Raw genomic sequence first — 18,044 nt, 5'->3', positions numbered from 1 at the left:
CGGTCACTCCCAACTGTCCTCCCCTGCAGGCCTGATCCCCCCAACTGCCCTCCCCTTCTGGCCTGGTTGCCCCTAACTGCCCTCCCCTGCTGGCCCGGTTGCCCCTAACTGCCCTCCCCTGCTGGCCCAGTCGCCTCTAACTGCCCTCCCCTGCCAGCCATCTTGTGGCAGCCATCTTGTGACCACATGGGGGTGGCCATCTTTGTGCAAGGGTGTGATGGTCAATTTGCATATTACCTCTTTATTATACAGGATTATTGAGCCATAAAAATGAATGAAATCTTGCTATCTGAGACAACTTGGATGGACCTTGAGGGCATTATGCCAAATGAAATAAGTCAGACAGAAATACAAATACTATATGATCTCACTTATATGTAGAATCAAGAAAACAGACACACACACAAAAAAAACAGGCTCATAGATACAGAGAACAGATTGGTGGTTGCCAGAGACAGGGGGTGGAGGTAGGCAAAATGGGGGAAGGGAATTTTGAAAAGGTACAAACTTCCAATTATAAAATAAACAAGTCAGGTGACATAATGTAAAACGTGGTGACTATAGTTAATAATACTGTACTGCATATTTGACAGTTGCTAAGAGAATAAATCTTAAAAGTTCTCGTCAAAAAAAACCATAAGTATGTAATGGTGATGGATGTTAATTAGACTTACTGTGATCATTTTTCAATATATACAAATATAGTTGTACTCCTTAAACTAATATAATGCTGCCTGTCAAGTATACCTCGATAAAAATAAATCAATAAAATAAAATTTTAAAAACTTGCCATCTTCAAAAAAATTCATTGTACAAAACAAATGTAAGGTGGAGGTATTATGATGCACAGTATTCAAAAAATATAAAATGCAAATTAGTATTTTTAAAGGAAATTATTATATAATGGTAAAATTAAGATCACAAGATTTAGAACTTAACCTCAGTTCCAGATGCTAAAGATGATGTTAATGAAGGAAAAGGAGATGATGATGATAGAGATGGCAGTGGCAATAGAGAAGAAGAGGGAGATAACATACCCCCCCTTAAAAAAAGGAGAAAATAAAATAAGGCTGTAAAGCGGAAATAAAAACTATTTAAAGTCAAAATTCATAGTGTTCTGTTTCAGTCCTTATGTGTGGTTTAGGAAATGAGTCTTTACGGCCTAACCATTGATTACATGCATTTCTTAAACACCTACTATGTACAAGGCACTGTTCTAGACCCTGGAGGTAAAATGAAGTGTAAAACCACCTCAAAGGACTTATCTAACCAAAAAGACTAGACATAAACATAAATAGGTAAACCATCTCAAAATGTACGTTTTAGTCCTCGACTCGCAACAGTCACACACACACACACACACACACACACACAGAAAAAATCAGTTCCAGGTGGACTATCGCTCAAAACATGAAAGGTAAAGAGTAGAAGACAACGGAGTACCTCATGACTCTGGAGAGGCAGAGAATTCTCAGCCAATATGCAAACAGTGCTAGTCAGAACGGAAAAACTGTTAGTACTGAATTAAGAACTGTTCTTTTAAACACAAGAAATAAGAGTGAAAAGCCACAACACAGAGTACTAGTAAAAGAAGATTCTGCAACACTTATAACTAATAAAGTGCCAGTGTTCTTAACAGTCATAATTTTAAAACATTCTATAACTTTACAAATCAGAAGAGGGGGAAAAGACACAGACTCTCCAATCTTAAAAACGGGCAAAACCTAAGGGTTCCTCAATAGATAATGGATAAGTAAAACAGTGTAGGCATACAATGAATTATTCTGTCAAACAAAAAGAATGAGGTTCTGAAACTGTTATACCATGAATGAACCCTGAAAACATTATACTAAGTGGTATAACCCAATCACAAAAGGACATATAATCCACCTATAGGAGGTACCTAGAATAACCAAATTCATGGAGATAAAAATAAATTAGGTGTTACCAGGGGCTGGGGGAGAGGAAAATGGGGAGTAATTGCTTAATATTCATGGAGTTTTTGTTTGGGGTGATGAAAAAGTTTTGGAAATAGACAGTACTGATGACTGCACAACATTGTGAATGAATATGATAATGTCACTAAACTGTACATGTAAAATAGTCAAAATGGCTAATTTTCTGTTATATTTTACCATAGTTCTTAAAAACTAATAATGTAATATACCAAAAACCATTCAATTGTACACTTTAAATGAGTAAGTTATATGAATTATATCTCAATAAAGCTATTTTTAAAAAGACTGGCAAAAGGCTTGAACAGATTCTTTACAAAAGAGGATACCTAAATGGCTGGTAATAAGGGGAAAAGGTGCGCAACCTCATTATTAATCAGGGAAGTGCAAAACAGCTATAAACATGCGCACCCAAGGAGATACCATCATTCACTCATCAGAATGGCTAAAGCAAAATAAATGGACAATACCTGCTATTCACAAGAATGTAGAGGAAACAGACTCTCATACACAGCTGTCAGACGTAAAGATCAGCACACCACTTTGGAAAAATGGCAGAACCTACTAAAGCTGAATATATGCAATTTGTTTCTTAGGTATATTCCTAACAGAATGCAGTTCGATACGCATGAAAACATGTGTAAGAATGTGCACAGCAGTATTACTCGTTATAGGCCAAAAATGGAAACAACCCAAATGTCTGTCAGTAGTAGAATCGATAAATCGCTATCACGATGTATTCACACAATGAAGTAACAGCATGTAATGAAGGTGAAGAAATGACAGCTATAGGTAACATGGATAAACTGCATGCACAATGTTGAATTTTAAAAGCCAGACTCAAAAGAATGCATAATGAATAAGCATGATTCTATTTGTATAAACTTCAAAATAGGCCAGCTAACCTCAGGTGTTAGAAGTCAAATAATGGTTAACTTTGCAGGGCAAGGGGTGGTAGGGTGATCAAGAGGGTTTCTGGGGAGCCTGGGAGTTGGCAATGCTCTGTCTTCGGTGTGGTATACAAGTATATTCACTTATGATCATTCATTAAATAGTAGTTAATACTTCTATACTGTTTGTATATCTCACACTTTTAAACAGTTAATCCCTGTCACTACTGTCTTTTCAAATAAATACAGTGGCTTTCAAATACATCATAATTAAAGAAATATTGATGCCTGGCTGGTGTGGCTCATTGGTTGAGCATTGACCCATGATCCAAGAGGTAATGGTTTGATTCCCAGTCAGGGTACACGCCTGAGTTACAGGCTCGATCCCCAGTAGGAGGCGTGTAGGAGGCAGCCAATCAATGATTCTCTCTCATTGTTGATGTTTCTATCTCTTTCTCCCCCTCTCTACCTCTGTTTGAAATCAATAAAAACATATTTTTTTAAAAAATGCTCTTCAGTGGAATGAACAAAGTATAGAGAAAGGCAATGGGAATAGGTTAGAAGATAGTGGGAAGATCATGTAAATTTCATTTACACAAAGGAAGAGGCTAAGAAACTGTATTAACCTGTTCAAAATGAGCACAAATAAAATGTAAATTCAATCCACAGCATAAAAGAACCTATTCTTATCATTTTTGTGAATGAGAAATGTCTGTGCTTTAATAAAACTTTCCACTTCACATGAGTATCTCAACTGCATGTATAGAATTTCAATGTTTTGCCTGTAAAATAAAAGAAGTGGATCATCTATTACCTAACATAAAATAAAAGGGCTGCTGAAAAGTAAAGACCTAAAATGCATCCATTCACTCAATAAATTAAGCACCTGCCAAAAAAGTGTAAGAGAACAAGGCCCAGCTTTTGGAGATGCCATCATGGAAGCACACAAACTCGCTGCTTAGGAAACTAGGAGAAAAAAAGACCTCTCGCCGAGAAGTCAGGCTAGAAAGTAAGGCAGTCGGTCTCAAAGGAAACAGGCTTGAGTTGGCATGGATGGGTGAGTAGTATAGATATCAAGAGGAGGAGGTGAGATATTGCAGACCAACCAGAGGGGATGGGGGATGTGAGCAACATGCTGAAGAGGTAGCTAACCCCAGGTGGTGGAAACATGATGGGTTGGACAGGGAAGAGTAGACAGCCATGGAGGACACTGGAATTTATCCTTGAAGATTTTTGGAGTTTGCTGTGGTCATTGTTGTTGAAGGAAGAGAATACTGTAATGAAAGCAGTGTTTGACAGAAAAGGAACCTGGCAGAGAGCAAAAGACGGGTCAAAGTGAAGAACGGTGAAGTAAAGAGCAGCTAGAAAACTGTTGGAATAACATAAAGTTAAAACAATAAGGATATACATTAATAAGGTGATACTGGAAGGAAGGATAATAAGGAGGTAAGAACACTAAGAAGAAATACCTTAAGGATTCCATGGTTATCAGATGTAAAAAAGAACACAAAACTATTTTTGCCTAAGAACAGGCCACGGGACCATGCACGGTACATGTGATGCTGCCACAACCTACACAGTCTCAAAGTGTGACGGTGCCAGAAGCCTGTGCCAGACGCAAAAGCAGTCTGTCTGATACATTCAGCATATATACCTATCCTATATGCAAACTGCCATATTTAAAATTAGATAAATGCGTGTGTGCTTACCTAATCAGCTAGTATCTGTTAAGTAGAATGACAAGTAAAGGTTTTGTGAAGTTAAATGTAAATGTGGAAAAGCTGAATTAGTTCACTTGCCACACATGGGATAAATACAATTAAAAAAAAAAAAAGGGAAAGGGTCTCACCACCCTTATAGTCAAGTCAGAGAGAATGCTGGAATGCCAACTTCCACTGGTCCAGAGAATCTGAGCTGAGAATTCAAGAGGAAGTGCTCAAGACTGCAAATTATTTTTGTGTCATGGTCTCCATCATCATTATTTTATAGAGTATTTGCTAGACATGGAAGGAGTAAGCAGATCTGATTTATTTTAATACAGGCAGATGGCTTGGTTGTGGAAATTGTGAAGGGATTTACTGAGCGGCTTCATCAGCTCAAGGACATTATGGAATTAAAGGGCTCTAAGAGACCTTACTGGGCCAGCTCTCCATGGCTCACAACATTACACTTTCATATTAATTAGAAAGACAACCCAACCCCCTGAATTCAAAGTAACCAGAGAGGGAGGAAGGAAGAACACTATATTTGTCCAAAGAAGCGCAAATGTTAGGACAGAAACTGGAAATAGAGACTGACCAAAGGTCAACTAAAACATGTCTTGCTCTACGGGCAATGAAATTACGAATTAGGAAGAACTAAAAGTCACTATTTCAGAAAATATTTTCATGAAAACAAACCATGTTTAAGTTTCTGTAATTATTTTGGAGTACAAAACTCAATAATCTTTCTACTAGTGTGGTGTAGTTTCAGGAAAAATTTAATGATCTGAAAACAAACTATAATTGCCATGATAACACAATAGGCAGTGAATTTATGAATCTCGGGATTATTCTGAAAGTTCTGCTAATGTGAATGCCCATTTTGGAGACCACCTGGCTTTCTATTTAAAAAAAAATTTCTTTAATGAAAATGCAAAAAGAACAGCTGGGAAACGCTATCCATGACATACAATCTGAAGTCAGATTTGAGACGTGCCCTAACCACCCCGCGCTAAAGCTTTCAGTTTAAGTGTACCACTTCCCTGGCAAAACTGTTTTGTAAAAGCTCACGTCTTTTCGCTTTCAGTCCATACCAGAAATACTAAAAACACCTATATTCATCATATAACCCAGTACAGATAAAACTTAGGCACCTAAGCGTGACTTATACAAAGAAAATTCATTATGATAGAAAAGTAGAGAAATCAAGTTAAAAGACCAGAATACAGTAATTATGAAAAAAGTATATATAATACATATTTTTGTCATCTTTATACCCTGCTTACAACTGACCATTTACTGACACATATATCTTTTATATAAAGGATGTAAGAGAATAATGAGGTATGTACATAGCTTGAGCTAACATGAACAGAAAGCATTTTTAAATAAAAAAAAATTAAATCAAATTGAAAAATAATATTGTTTATATTTGAAACCACTTTTTATATTTCTACAACAGATAAAGATGATTTAAATTCATAGAAATGACATCACCATATTGTTGGAGGGAGAGGCAGAGGGAAAGTCAAGTAACTACTTTAGGAAAAGTTTTATGGCTATGTTAAAACCAGCCATATATTATCTCTGGCTTATTTTATTGACATTATTCTCAATACTTGGACGCCAACTCAAAGAGCCACGAGATTACAGATTACCGAATCTAACCTCCTCATTTTGCAAATGAAAGCAGACCTGGAGGAAATGTATGATTGTCTCCCAGGTCGCACCTCCACTGGTACCTCCTCACGCAGGTCGGGGCTAATCAATCCCTGAAACGATAACTGCCACTAACCACGCCTTTTCTGGATGCCACTATGCTAGATACTTTAAACATGTGTCGTTTCCTTTCGCTTCGTACTTAATGCACTGAGGGGGCCAGCTCCACTCTACAGGATAATCAAACTCAAGCTCAGGACATTAAACCTTCCCAAAGTCAGAGCACAAAAAAATGGCAATCCAGGAATTCAAACCCAGTATGTCTGACTATGCAAAGCCTTCCCACAATGCTATTTGTCCCCTGCAAAATGCTACACAGGTACATCCAATAACTCCAGTTTGGCCAAGACAGACTGCAAAAATATCTACACAAATTTATAGGTTATGCATACAAAGGTGTTCACTATAACATCTCTTATGTCAAAAAAAATAAGAAACAACATAAATGTTCAACAATGGGGAAACAGCTAAATAAGTTATGGTATAGACTTTCTAGGAAACACTAAACTGAGGTCATTGAAAAGAATGAGGTAGACCCATGTAATAGATGTGGCAAAAATGCCCACATTAAACTATGTTTTAAAAATAAGTCGTAGAACAATATTCAGGGCATTACTTTTTAAAAAATAAAAGTACATGCAGTCTTTGTTTGTAATTAGAAACAGGTCTGGAACAGTGCACAGCAAAACCAGAGAATTCAACAGGTGCAGGTGAGATACGAGTCATTTCTTAAACATTTCTGCATTGGGTTTCTTTTGATTTTTTGTTTTTATAATCCTCACCCAAGGATATGTTTATTGATTTTAGGGAAAGAAGAAGGGGAAGGGAGGGAGAGAGGGAGGAAGCAAAAGAGGGAGAGAGGGCGAGGGGGAAGAGAGAGAGAGAGAGAGAGAAACATCAATATGAGAGAGAAATATCAATCAGTTGCCTCTCGTACGCACCCCAACCAGGGATGGAACCCCCGACCTTTCGGTGTACGGGACAATGCTCCAATCAACTGAGCCACCCAGCCAGGGCTGCATTGTTTCGATTTTTATGCCTAGGATATGTTACTTTTCTAATTTAAAAAATTCTAATACAAAATTAAAAAATTTTAAATGAGCATATTAAGTATTTTAAAATAAAATATGCATACTCCAATTAATGCCATCCCACATAGCATGGAATGATTCTGTGGCTATTTATCTTTGGTGCAATTTTTAAAAAAATCTAACATTCCGTAACAGCACATGAGAGTTCAAGTACTATAGTCCATGGACAGTCTCCAAGACCCTTTCAAAAAATCCATGAAGAAAAAGCTATTTTTTTAAATAATGGTAAAGTGCTATTTGCCTTTTTGCCGGTGCTGACATCTGCCCTGATGGTGCAGAAGCAGTGGTGAGAGCAACTGCTGGCACCTTCACACAAGTCAAGGCCCTGGCACAACTGCACTCCAAGTTACTGTAGTCCTCCCTGTCATGCACTCACAACTAAAAAGAAATTCCAGTCTCACTAAAGAGGGTCTTTGATAAGCAATAACAGTGACTTTATTAAATCTTGACCTTTTATGATATTCTGTGTGGCACAGTGGGGAGTATGAAACATGAATCACTTGTGCTGCATACCAAGGCAGTGCTTGTCCCAAGGCAAACCCTGCTGCAACTGCAGGAGCTCAAAGTTGAGTGAATTACTTGCTTTTTTTCATGTATCAGTATTTTTACTTGAAGAACAACACAGACTATGGTTATAACAGACTTAGGTATTTGGCAGACATTTTCTCAAAATCGAAAATAGGAGTATTACTTCAAGGGAAATAACTCATAGATGTTTGGTGCCAACTGAAGGAAATATTAAAATTTTGGAAAACCTGTATCTGCCACTGTGAGTTAAAAAGTTTCCCAAAACTTAAAGACTGTCCTGAAAAGACCAATGGTGATATTAACAAATGTGGTATTTTTATTATTTAACATCTATATCAAAGAACCAATATTTTCCAAATTATCAATGCATAATGTTACCAAAAAAAATCATGCATGAATAAAATATCCACTCAAAGTACAAGGTGAACCAATGGGTTTTAATATAACAAAGTAAGAAATGTTTATTGATATGTTTCTGATTCCACACTGCAACCAATCTATATATATAAAAGCCTCATATGCTAAGTGTCCGACCATCCAAGTAATGGATGTCAAATAGCAACACCTGGCTTCCTCTCCCTAGCGACTAGCCTCTTTGCAGTTTCTTTAGGCCAGAAACCCGACTTGCTTTACAGTCAGGTGGAAACATTTTACACTGTAACCAAACGTCTGTGAAGCGTTTTCCGGTGCCTCATCTCATTTGATCCTCACAGAAGTCCTGGAGTAGGTAGATAGGAGACTTGGTAGAATCCTATTTTCTTTTCATTAGCCAGAAAATGGAGATTTAGAAAGCTTAGAAACTTGACCCAACTGAAAAAAAGTAAGAAATGGTGGACCTTGAAAATGACTTCAGGTTTTCTCACTGCACAGAATACAATCAAACGCTGCTGCAGTTAAATATTTTACCCTTTGTTCTTCCTGCATGATCTACAATAATAATCTGTGTCATGTTGATATTTACTGCTGTGTTGCTGACAATTACCTGAAAGAGAAGTTGGGGTGCTTCACTGGGCTGGAAAAAGTTTAGCTAAATCAGAAAGCAGGTCTAATTAAGCAAGTTTATCTATATCTATAAAAGGCTAAGTTGACTCATGCATGTGCAATACATATAAAGCTTTCACTGGCGCCAATCGCTTGCATGTGTTCCCATCTGTCATTGTGGATCGTGAATTTGGTTGACACTTCTATTATAGAGAAAAGGCGAATAGTGATATTAAAATATTTCTTCTAATTAATTTCCTTTCAATGTGCACGAATTCATGCACCAGGCCACTAGTCTTTAGTAAAGTACTACTTACTGAGTTTGGGTGGAATATCAAAGAATATTGAAAATTACTTGTTAATGCTATCAAAATACTCCTTATTTTTCTAACTACATATTTGTGTGAAGCCATGTAGTCTTTATATATTTCAACCAAACCAAGACAACACATCATAGTAAACTGAATGTAGAAGCAGATAGGGGAATCCAGCTCTCTTCTAATGAGCCAGACAGTAAAGAGATTTCCAAAAATGTAAAACAGTATCATTCTTCTTGCTAATATTTTTTGGTTTTAGGAAAAAAGATCATACTTTGACACAAAAAACACATTATTTATGTCAATATATAATGGGTTTGTTACTGTTTTTTAATTAATATTTAAATCTTTCTCACTTTTAATTTTTAATATTGTAAATATTGTAGACCTAATCCACACAAACAAAAGCTTTTTATCATCCTCAATAATCTCTAAGGCCCCATTAACCTTTGAGGTCAAAAGCTGAAGAGCCTTGCAGTATACTGTTAACACATTTTCATGTGCTCTGCCTACTGTTTTAAGTCTTGGCCAACAAGTGCCAGTACAGCTATTTGTATTTACGCATGGGCAATATGCATATGTGAACTGTACTACAAGCTTTCTTAACCAATAAAAGCCTAGAATGTTAGCCCGATTTAAATACATTCTGCAACACGTGATGTTTACTACACTCAAACCTCTCTTTTGCCACTATTTGGTGTTCTACCAAGTGATCTTGACCCATGGGGGCGGCTAGAAGTTGTAAAAGTGGTGGTGATGGATCTGGTCCAAAGAAACAAAGAGTAAGTACTATGATCGATGTTTGATGTCACTTAAGGCATCTTGAGGACACGGTAGACAACTTGGCTCTGATGAGCTGAAAACCTCTGACATTTTGAGAGAGATAAACATCACTGCAGAATGAGACAATGGTCAATAAGGAAATGAATCATAGCTGGAAGAACTATGGTTAGAAAGATGCAGACTTCAGGAAAAGGGAAGGGAATAGGAGGGGAGGGAAATCTCTACTGGGACTAGGTTATAATGCCCCTACATGGAGTTGATTTAGTTAATGCTCTTATTTCTAAAAAGGATCTCCAGTACTTTATACACATGGTGTGGGGTGGGGGAAGCTGAGCTTAGACTATACGAGGTGTTATTTTATTTATATCTGTGCTTGGGCTATTAGTTCTAACATACAGGCCCTCACAACTAAGAATACATGGAAATGGGAAACTTGAAGGTTCTAAGTGAATTCCCCAAAGTCCAAGATCGTTCTTGATTAAATGAGGCAAAACGTTATAAGGGGGTAAATGGTGATGGAAGGAGACTTGACTTTGGGTGGTGAACACCACCAATACAATATGCAGATGCTATATTACAGAATTGTACATTTGAAACCTATATAATCTTATTAACCAATATCACCACAATATATTTGACTTTAAAAAAACTAATAAATGGAGCAAAACCTTTGGGAATTCCTTAGGAAAAAATATTTCAAAAATGGACTTCAAAATTTATAATTAAATATAAGCTAAGACTCGATTTTGAAAGATCTGTATTGTATTTTTAAATAAACTTCCAAAATTATAGAATTTTACAATATATCGCTATTATCTGTTCTATAAAATACATACTAAAGTTAAAAGAAATTGAAGCTGACACAGTAACACCAAATCCCTAAAGAAAATTTTAACACAAGTCTCATTTTTCTTAAAAGAGAAAAAAATTCTTTTTAGGTACTCCAAGCACACTGGATTATCCCTTATCAGTAAACACACTTATTTATCCACAATATCTACTAAGCACATACTATGTGCCAAACATAGTAGTGTCCTTTAGGGAAAGCACACACACACACACACAGAATTGTATCCATCATAAAATTAACTTCATTGAACAAGAATAAAATATTAACATAGAACTATGTCTACATTCTCACATAGCTCCACCAATGCCCACCTTCTAAGGTGATTTCTGGGTCTGCCTGCCTGGCTCTGGGTTGTTTTGTGGTTTTTTTTATATATCAGTCCTCCAAATAGAAAGAGTTAAATCATTGGGGGGAAAAAACAGGGATGGCTAGACTTATTTACCTTAAAAGAACCTGATGCTATTAGCAGAAGGAGATAACATCCTCCAAAATGGAGGGGATGAGAAGGAACGAGGACAGAAAGGAATCATCGTTACTGAGAATACAGGAATGAGAGAAAAGTGATTTTACATAAGCAACTGCTGTGAACGGGGAGACTCTGGGCAAAGGTGGATAAATTAGGGCATTATTAACATTTCCACTGGTGTGATCTTCAACGGGCTTCAATAAAAATTTAAATTTCTTTTCAATTTTTAAAAATGTAGAATTAAGGAGTCTTTTAAGACTGACCTAGAAGCAGCCTCATGATATTAGAGTTACATTCACAACGCCTCGTTCTATTACATAGTTGTGACCCTTGGTCGAAAAATACCATTGAATATCCAAAGCTATTATACTTTAACCATCTATCCCAGTGGTCGGCAAACTGTGGCTCGCGAGCCACATGCGGCTCTTTGGCCCCTTGAGTGTGGCTCTTCCACAAAATACCACGTGCGGGCGCGCACGTACAGTGTGATTGAAACTTCGTGGCCCATGCGCAGAAGTCGGTATTTTGTGGAAGAGCCACACTCAAGGGGCCAAAGAGCCGCATGTGGCTCGTGAGCCACAGTTTGCCGACCACTGATATCCCAACCCTAAATCCTGACCCGCTTCCACTCATAGCCACTGACATTCACCAAATTTTCTGAAGATTTTTCCAAAGAACTCTATGGGTACAAGGACTTCCTGAACTCAGTGCTCTGGCATCTCACATTCTTTACCCACATGCTTTTCTAAATAAAAGTGTGCGTCTAACCCTGTCACTTTGTTACTTCTCTCAAGACGGAAATGCTAAATGAAGAGTAACAAAGAAGTAGATTTCCTCCAAGGATTTTCTATTGAATAGATGTTTTGTTCACATTGGTGAATCTGTATTGTTAATCCTATCCTATAAATAAAAATTTTAGTTATAGTTATTAAAATGTGATCTTCCAACTATACACGAGTGAGGCAGAGCCACACCATATAGCATGTATTGTGCAGTGTCTGATAATGGGAAAGATGAACAGCTATCAGATCAATGGCTGAGTCTATCATTTGTGAAATTAGGAAATAGATTTTCTCTCTGTGACTGAGTTTGCATTTCTACAATTTTAAAACCATCACAAAATGCAAACTACTTCTATATAGTCTCTTTCTTAGGTGGTAGAAAACCAGGTACAGAGGGAATCAATTGCTCAAACTTGAATAGAAAGGAAAAAATCCTTCCACTGTTTAGTAAGATCCGATTAATGCACAAGTAAACTAATTAACTTTCCACTTTTAAGACTAAATTCAGCTCAAATCAGATGCCCTATTGAACGCCACCCAAGAACTGACAACCTCTCTGAAACCAGTTACTCTCGGAGTATGATCAAGGGAGGATTTCAGAGCCTCCAGATGGTCTGGGAGCTGCCCTCAAAATGAGTGTGAGCTGTGTGAGTGCCAAGCAGTCCTCATCAAACCAAGGAGGGGACGGGACTACCAGAAATCCGGCAATCTTACCTCAATTGGCCTGACATATAGAAATTAATTGGTATCATTTGTGTAGATACAAACAGGTACACAATCCCTATTCTGAATAAACTAGTCATAGATCAGAATTTAAGTGGGAACACCACTTCTCCCAACTCAGCTAGGACTTCCAGCCCCTTGCTCTGTATAACTCATTGTGACTCAAGGATCTTATGTACCAGCAAGTCACCTTGTTTGGCACTAAATCACATGGCTTACATATGAAGAGTCAAATGAGACTGTTCACTACCGAAGTGTGAAAACACATTTGAAAATGTGCCACATACTGTTTGTTACTTGGGGGGGGGGGGGACAGTCTTACCCATGGCATCATTGCCTTGGGTCTGACAACAGTACTAAGCATAACATTTTGAAGCACTTGGTGATTTAATATTTAAACTGTTTCCTAAATAGCTCATGTTGAATATATAGTGTATTCAGTTTAATTTATCGAAAATTTCCATCCAGTGGCTGTTGCCTTTCATGTAGGTCAGACTACAGATTTTTTTTTTACTAAAAAGTGAATGGTTTGCTGAAACCGGTTTGGCTCAGTGGATAGAGCGTCGGCCTGCGGACTGAAGGGTCCCAGGTTCGATTCCGGTCAAGGGCATGTACCTGGCTTGCGGGCACTTCCCCAGTGGGGGATGTGCAGGAGGCAGCTGATCGATGTTTCTCTCTCATCGATGTTTCTAACTCTCTATCTCTCTCCCTTCTCTCTGTAAAAAATCAATAAAATATATTTTTTTTAAAAAAAAGTGAATGGTTCCAAAACAGTTACATAACTAAAATTAGAGCTAAGAAATTGAAGTTTACAATAATGCTAATAATTAGGCTCATAATTCATTTTATTTCATTTTATATGGTCTTTATTTTATGCTTTTCTCATACTCTGAAACGTTATCCACTATTTCAAGGAATCACCAATAGTACAAGAAACATTTTAGATATATCTAGCCCACTGGAAAAACTATATAACAGTAGTCAACTTTTCAATTCAAATTCACTTGGAAGTTACTCCACAGATATTTAAACAGAAATATCTTGACATCCATTTTCTTTCATAAATTTAAGACACTATTTCTACCTTTGGTGCATTATGCCATTGTAGTGGTCACTGCTACAATGGATATCTATCCACATCTATTTCCCTTTTCCTTCTTCATAATGGAAGTAACTTTGTTCAGATATACACTCTGCCCCCTCATTCCACACTGGAAGTCTTAGGGATGGACCCTATTTCATTGAAACCAACTTTGCCATTGACTGGTTCAATAATTTAATGCAGTCAGGACATGGTATTCTCCTGGAGACTGTTATGCTAGCACTCAAAAGCTGTTCACCCTCTTCCCCTCCCCCATCTTAAGGAAACTGAGTATCAGTGGCCTTTGAGCCACCTGCTGACTAAATCCCCAAGTCAGCATTCAAGGCTCTCTACTCTCCTTTTCCTACCTCTTTAGCCCTTTCTCCTTTGCACAACCTCCTGTTCCAGCAGCTAGAAGGGCTTGTCCCTTCCAGAATATGCCCCTGCATTTTCCATTTCATATCCTTCATCCGGGTTGTTCCCTTGGCTAGGAAAGCCCAAACACTGCCAAGTCAGTCAGTTCAAATCCTATTCATTGGATCCCAGTCGAGATCAAAAGTCAACTTTTCCATGAAGTCTTCCCTGATATCACCATTAATAAATGGCACTCATCATACCCTAGTATCCCTTGTATCATAAATGAACGGTGCGTGCTTACAGCCTGTTGTAAAACTGTAAGCTCCTTAAGGACAAACTCTTGTGCATCTTTGTCTTCCACCACCATCCCGCCCCACCAGAGTAGCTCAGTGACAATCCGTTGAACACATGAACACACGTTTTCATTTTTGAGGGTGAAAGTGCCTTTACAGAATAGATTATCATGAAGGCTAAAATGTCCTTGCAAGCCGTTAAAAACATTCTAGGGTGGCTTAGGAATAGTTCTGCTGAAGGAAAAGAAACAACACAGATGACCTTGTAAGCCTGATTCTGAGAATTATATCAATTCTTTAAAAGTACTGCCTAAGAATTCAAAAACAAACTCAACACAAGTGCTATTTACAAAAAAAAGTGGCATTTACTGTAATATACAAAGGTTAACAGATTTTTTTACCAAAAATTTCAGCTGTTCTTATAGTAATATTTAAGACTATTTACTTAATCTTATTTCACACTTGAAGACAGAGAAAAATGTTGGCTCTCAGACAAAATTTATTTGTAAGCACATACTGATGTCATTTAACTATTAATCTACACATCATCACTAAAAATATACCTATCGAACTCCATGAAAGTTATCTGTAACTATTTCCTTCACTGGCTTCTATGGGAAAGGTATACAAAGTTTTGTATTCATCTCTCCCCTTCCAAATGAGTATGTACAACTTAAGTCAGCTAGTAAATATTATGTTACTTCAAGGTCTATGGGTACATTATCAGTTCAAATAAGACCATAAAACTACGGAAAACATACTGAAATCTCGAGGGAGTGGGAGGGACCAGGGTTAACCACAATCTTCCATCAATCACTGAACCTGCTTTTAAAATAAAACCCTTCAGATAAATCTCAGTAAATCTCAACAATTAATTAAATGGAACATAAAATGTGATTCCACAGGACAGTGCACTCACAAAAAGAAAGGCACCATATAAGATGAGAATCATTGTTTAAATATGGGCTATGCATAAAAATAAAACTAAGAAAGAGTAAATGGAGAGTGTAAAATTCAATTTAGGTTTTTAGAAACCACTTCCAAGAAAACTGAAGACACGTTTATTCCCTTTGTGCTATTATTGTTATATTCTAGGTATTTTTGCAAGTCAATTTAAATCCTTTGGGGAAGATGCTAGAATATAAAAAATAAATTCTTGTTTTCAAGTATAGGGCAGCACACTGTATAGTCATTTTTTAAAATAAAGATCACAATTTCAGTGAAACCTATGTATGCTCATTAAAGATTATGGTAAAGGTACGATTTGAAGTTTTCTAAATTATTTCAAAGGCATCTCCCGTTTTCCTGGAGCCACCTGGTAACGGAAACCGATTCTAAAATACTGCTGTTTTTGCCACTGGAACCAGTAAGTGTGGGAGTTCATTATCTAAAAACGCGGGGCCAGAGTCCGGTCCGGGATCGCGGTAACCGAGTGGCAGGTGTAGCCACCCCTGATCAGAGAACCGGGCTGTGCGGGCGGCGGGGACGGGGCGCGGGCGGCGGGAAGGCAGCGGCGGGTGGGCGCGTGAGCCTCGGCCAACAGAACGGCCGTGGAGGGCCGAGAAAGTTGCCTCCCACGACCTGGCACAGGCGGTCCCCACGCGGCTTCTGCAGGGACCGCCGGCCCGGCCTGGCCCCGCTGGCCGGGAGGGCTCTGCTACTCACCTTGCAGAGAGAGCAGCAGCAACGGCGCCAGCGGGGAGCCCCGAGAAGTCATGCCGGGGCCGCCGGGAGCGCGCCCGCCGCCCGCTCGGCTCTTCTTCGGGGCCGCGGAGGCGCGTGCCGGGCTCTCGGCGCTCCCGGGAAGCCGGGTCCGCCCCGACTCGCCGCCGGGTCGCAGACCGCCCCGCGGGGCGGACACCGTCGGGCGCGCAGACGAGGCAAGTGCGGCTCCCGCGCCGCCCCGCTCCGCGGAGGCTGAGCGGCAACCAGGGGCGTCCCGCGCTCGCCGGCCTCGCCCCGCAGCGCCACGGCCACCTCGCGCTGCCCCAGGACCCGCCGGCCCCCCGCGCCGCCCGGGGAGCCACTCCCCCCAACTCTCGCCCAGCTACTCCCGCAGCAGCCGGGCTCCGCTAGGCTCCGCGCCGCCCACTGGCCCCTGTCGGTCTCCCGGGCAACCGCGGCTCCAGCGCGACGCCTGGCGGCCCACCCGCGGAGCGAGCGCGGCGCGGCTGGTGCGGCCGCCACCTGTGCGCGGAGCGGCCCGCGCCCCCGCACCCTCCGCGAGCGCCGGGGACTCTGAACCGCTAGGCTAGCCAGACAGGTGGTGTCAGCCCTCCTCTCCGGAGCGGTCTAGGAGGGATTCTTCCTGATGCCGGTCTAAGATTTCTATTTGGCCAGTTCACTTTCTCCCAGCCCTCTCTTCTGTAACCTAAAGAATCTGAAAGCACCTGATAGGCAAAATTAAGTATCGATGAGGTGTGTTCTATTTTACAGCTTTTTGTTGTTAGTTTCCTGGGCACCCTTTCTTTTTTGAAAAGAGTGTAGGGGCCATACCATGATCTGCACTCCTCCTCCTATCAAAGAGATTACCATCTTCTCTTGACCCTTTAGTGAAATGTATGTCAACTTCTAATATATACAATTTTCATTTGTGTTGTGGTTCTCTCAGACTAACTTCAAGTGTTTGTTAACGAGTGAGGAGGTGATTTTACTAGGGCGGTTGTTACTTTGGTTAGGTTTTCACTTTTGTTTCTCATTTACTTTTGTTGGGTGGGAATAGAAACCTTACTAGCATCTGAAATAATGTTACTTGAATACCTACCTACATCTTCCTTTATAAAACCTAATCTTCATTCCCTTTCCGTTGAGGTCACTGGTCAGTATATTATAGCGCCCCCCCCCCCCGTCACTTTCTGCTTCAGCCCCTACGCCTAACCTTCTAAATTTGAGGGCATACCTGCCCAGGAAAGATCAGACCATTCTGGTCAATTTCTGCAGTGACATAAATTAGGGTTCCGGGAGCCATTCAGAAATTCTGAGCCCTCATCTAACAGATACAGTCCTCCCAGGGCAACTCAGAACTGAATATAGCACCCACAGGAGAAAGGCAAATATGTAAAACGTCTATCCATTTGGATAAAGATTAGAAGATATGTGTAGAAATGAAAATAACAGTGCTGTTATAATTTCACGTTGTTTTTTTTTTAAAGGGGACACATTCAGAAATGCCAGTCGCCTTTAATAAGAATACCCTAACAAGGTATAGTTTGATTAAGAATTAGAGGTGCCTCCACTTGGCTCTCTACTTCCAATTTGCTAGAATCTCTTACCAGGTGTCTAGTGGCAAGAAGAGAATGGTGTAACTGTATAGAGGCTTTTATATTAATAACAGAAGGTTAAAATTTCAATTTTGATTTTATCCCTGGGCTTATTCTCATTCATTTAAACTCCAGAGCAAGGACTAGATGTGTGTTTTTTTTCCCTCTGTCGAAGCCAATTTCTGCATTCTAACCCAGTCACAAAGGGAGCATAAGAATAAGCGATATAAAGAGAAAACCAAGGAAGTTAGTCAGTTGGCAGGTGCTA

At 39.4% G+C, this 18,044-nt stretch overlaps 1 protein-coding gene across 1 annotated transcript in view; it reads right to left on the bottom strand.

Annotated features, from left to right (window-relative positions):
* The window catches only part of IGSF11 (immunoglobulin superfamily member 11), a 120,960-nt gene extending 104,676 nt beyond the window's left edge, over nucleotides 1–16,284 (bottom strand). Inside the window, exon 1 of the mRNA XM_081086902.1 lies at nucleotides 16,182–16,284. Within this exon, the coding sequence (XP_080943028.1) occupies nucleotides 16,182–16,233 (52 nt within the window). The 5' untranslated portion in view covers nucleotides 16,234–16,284. The remainder of the gene's footprint in view (nucleotides 1–16,181) is intronic.
* Between the last annotated feature and the right edge of the window lie 1,760 nt (nucleotides 16,285–18,044).

The sequence above is a fragment of the Myotis nattereri genome (assembly GCF_964212035.1).
Source record: "Myotis nattereri genome assembly, chromosome: 3".
Lineage (NCBI taxonomy): Eukaryota > Metazoa > Chordata > Mammalia > Chiroptera > Vespertilionidae > Myotis > Myotis nattereri.
Note: the sequence above shows the minus strand (reverse complement) of the source record. Positions and strands in the feature narration are given on the sequence as shown.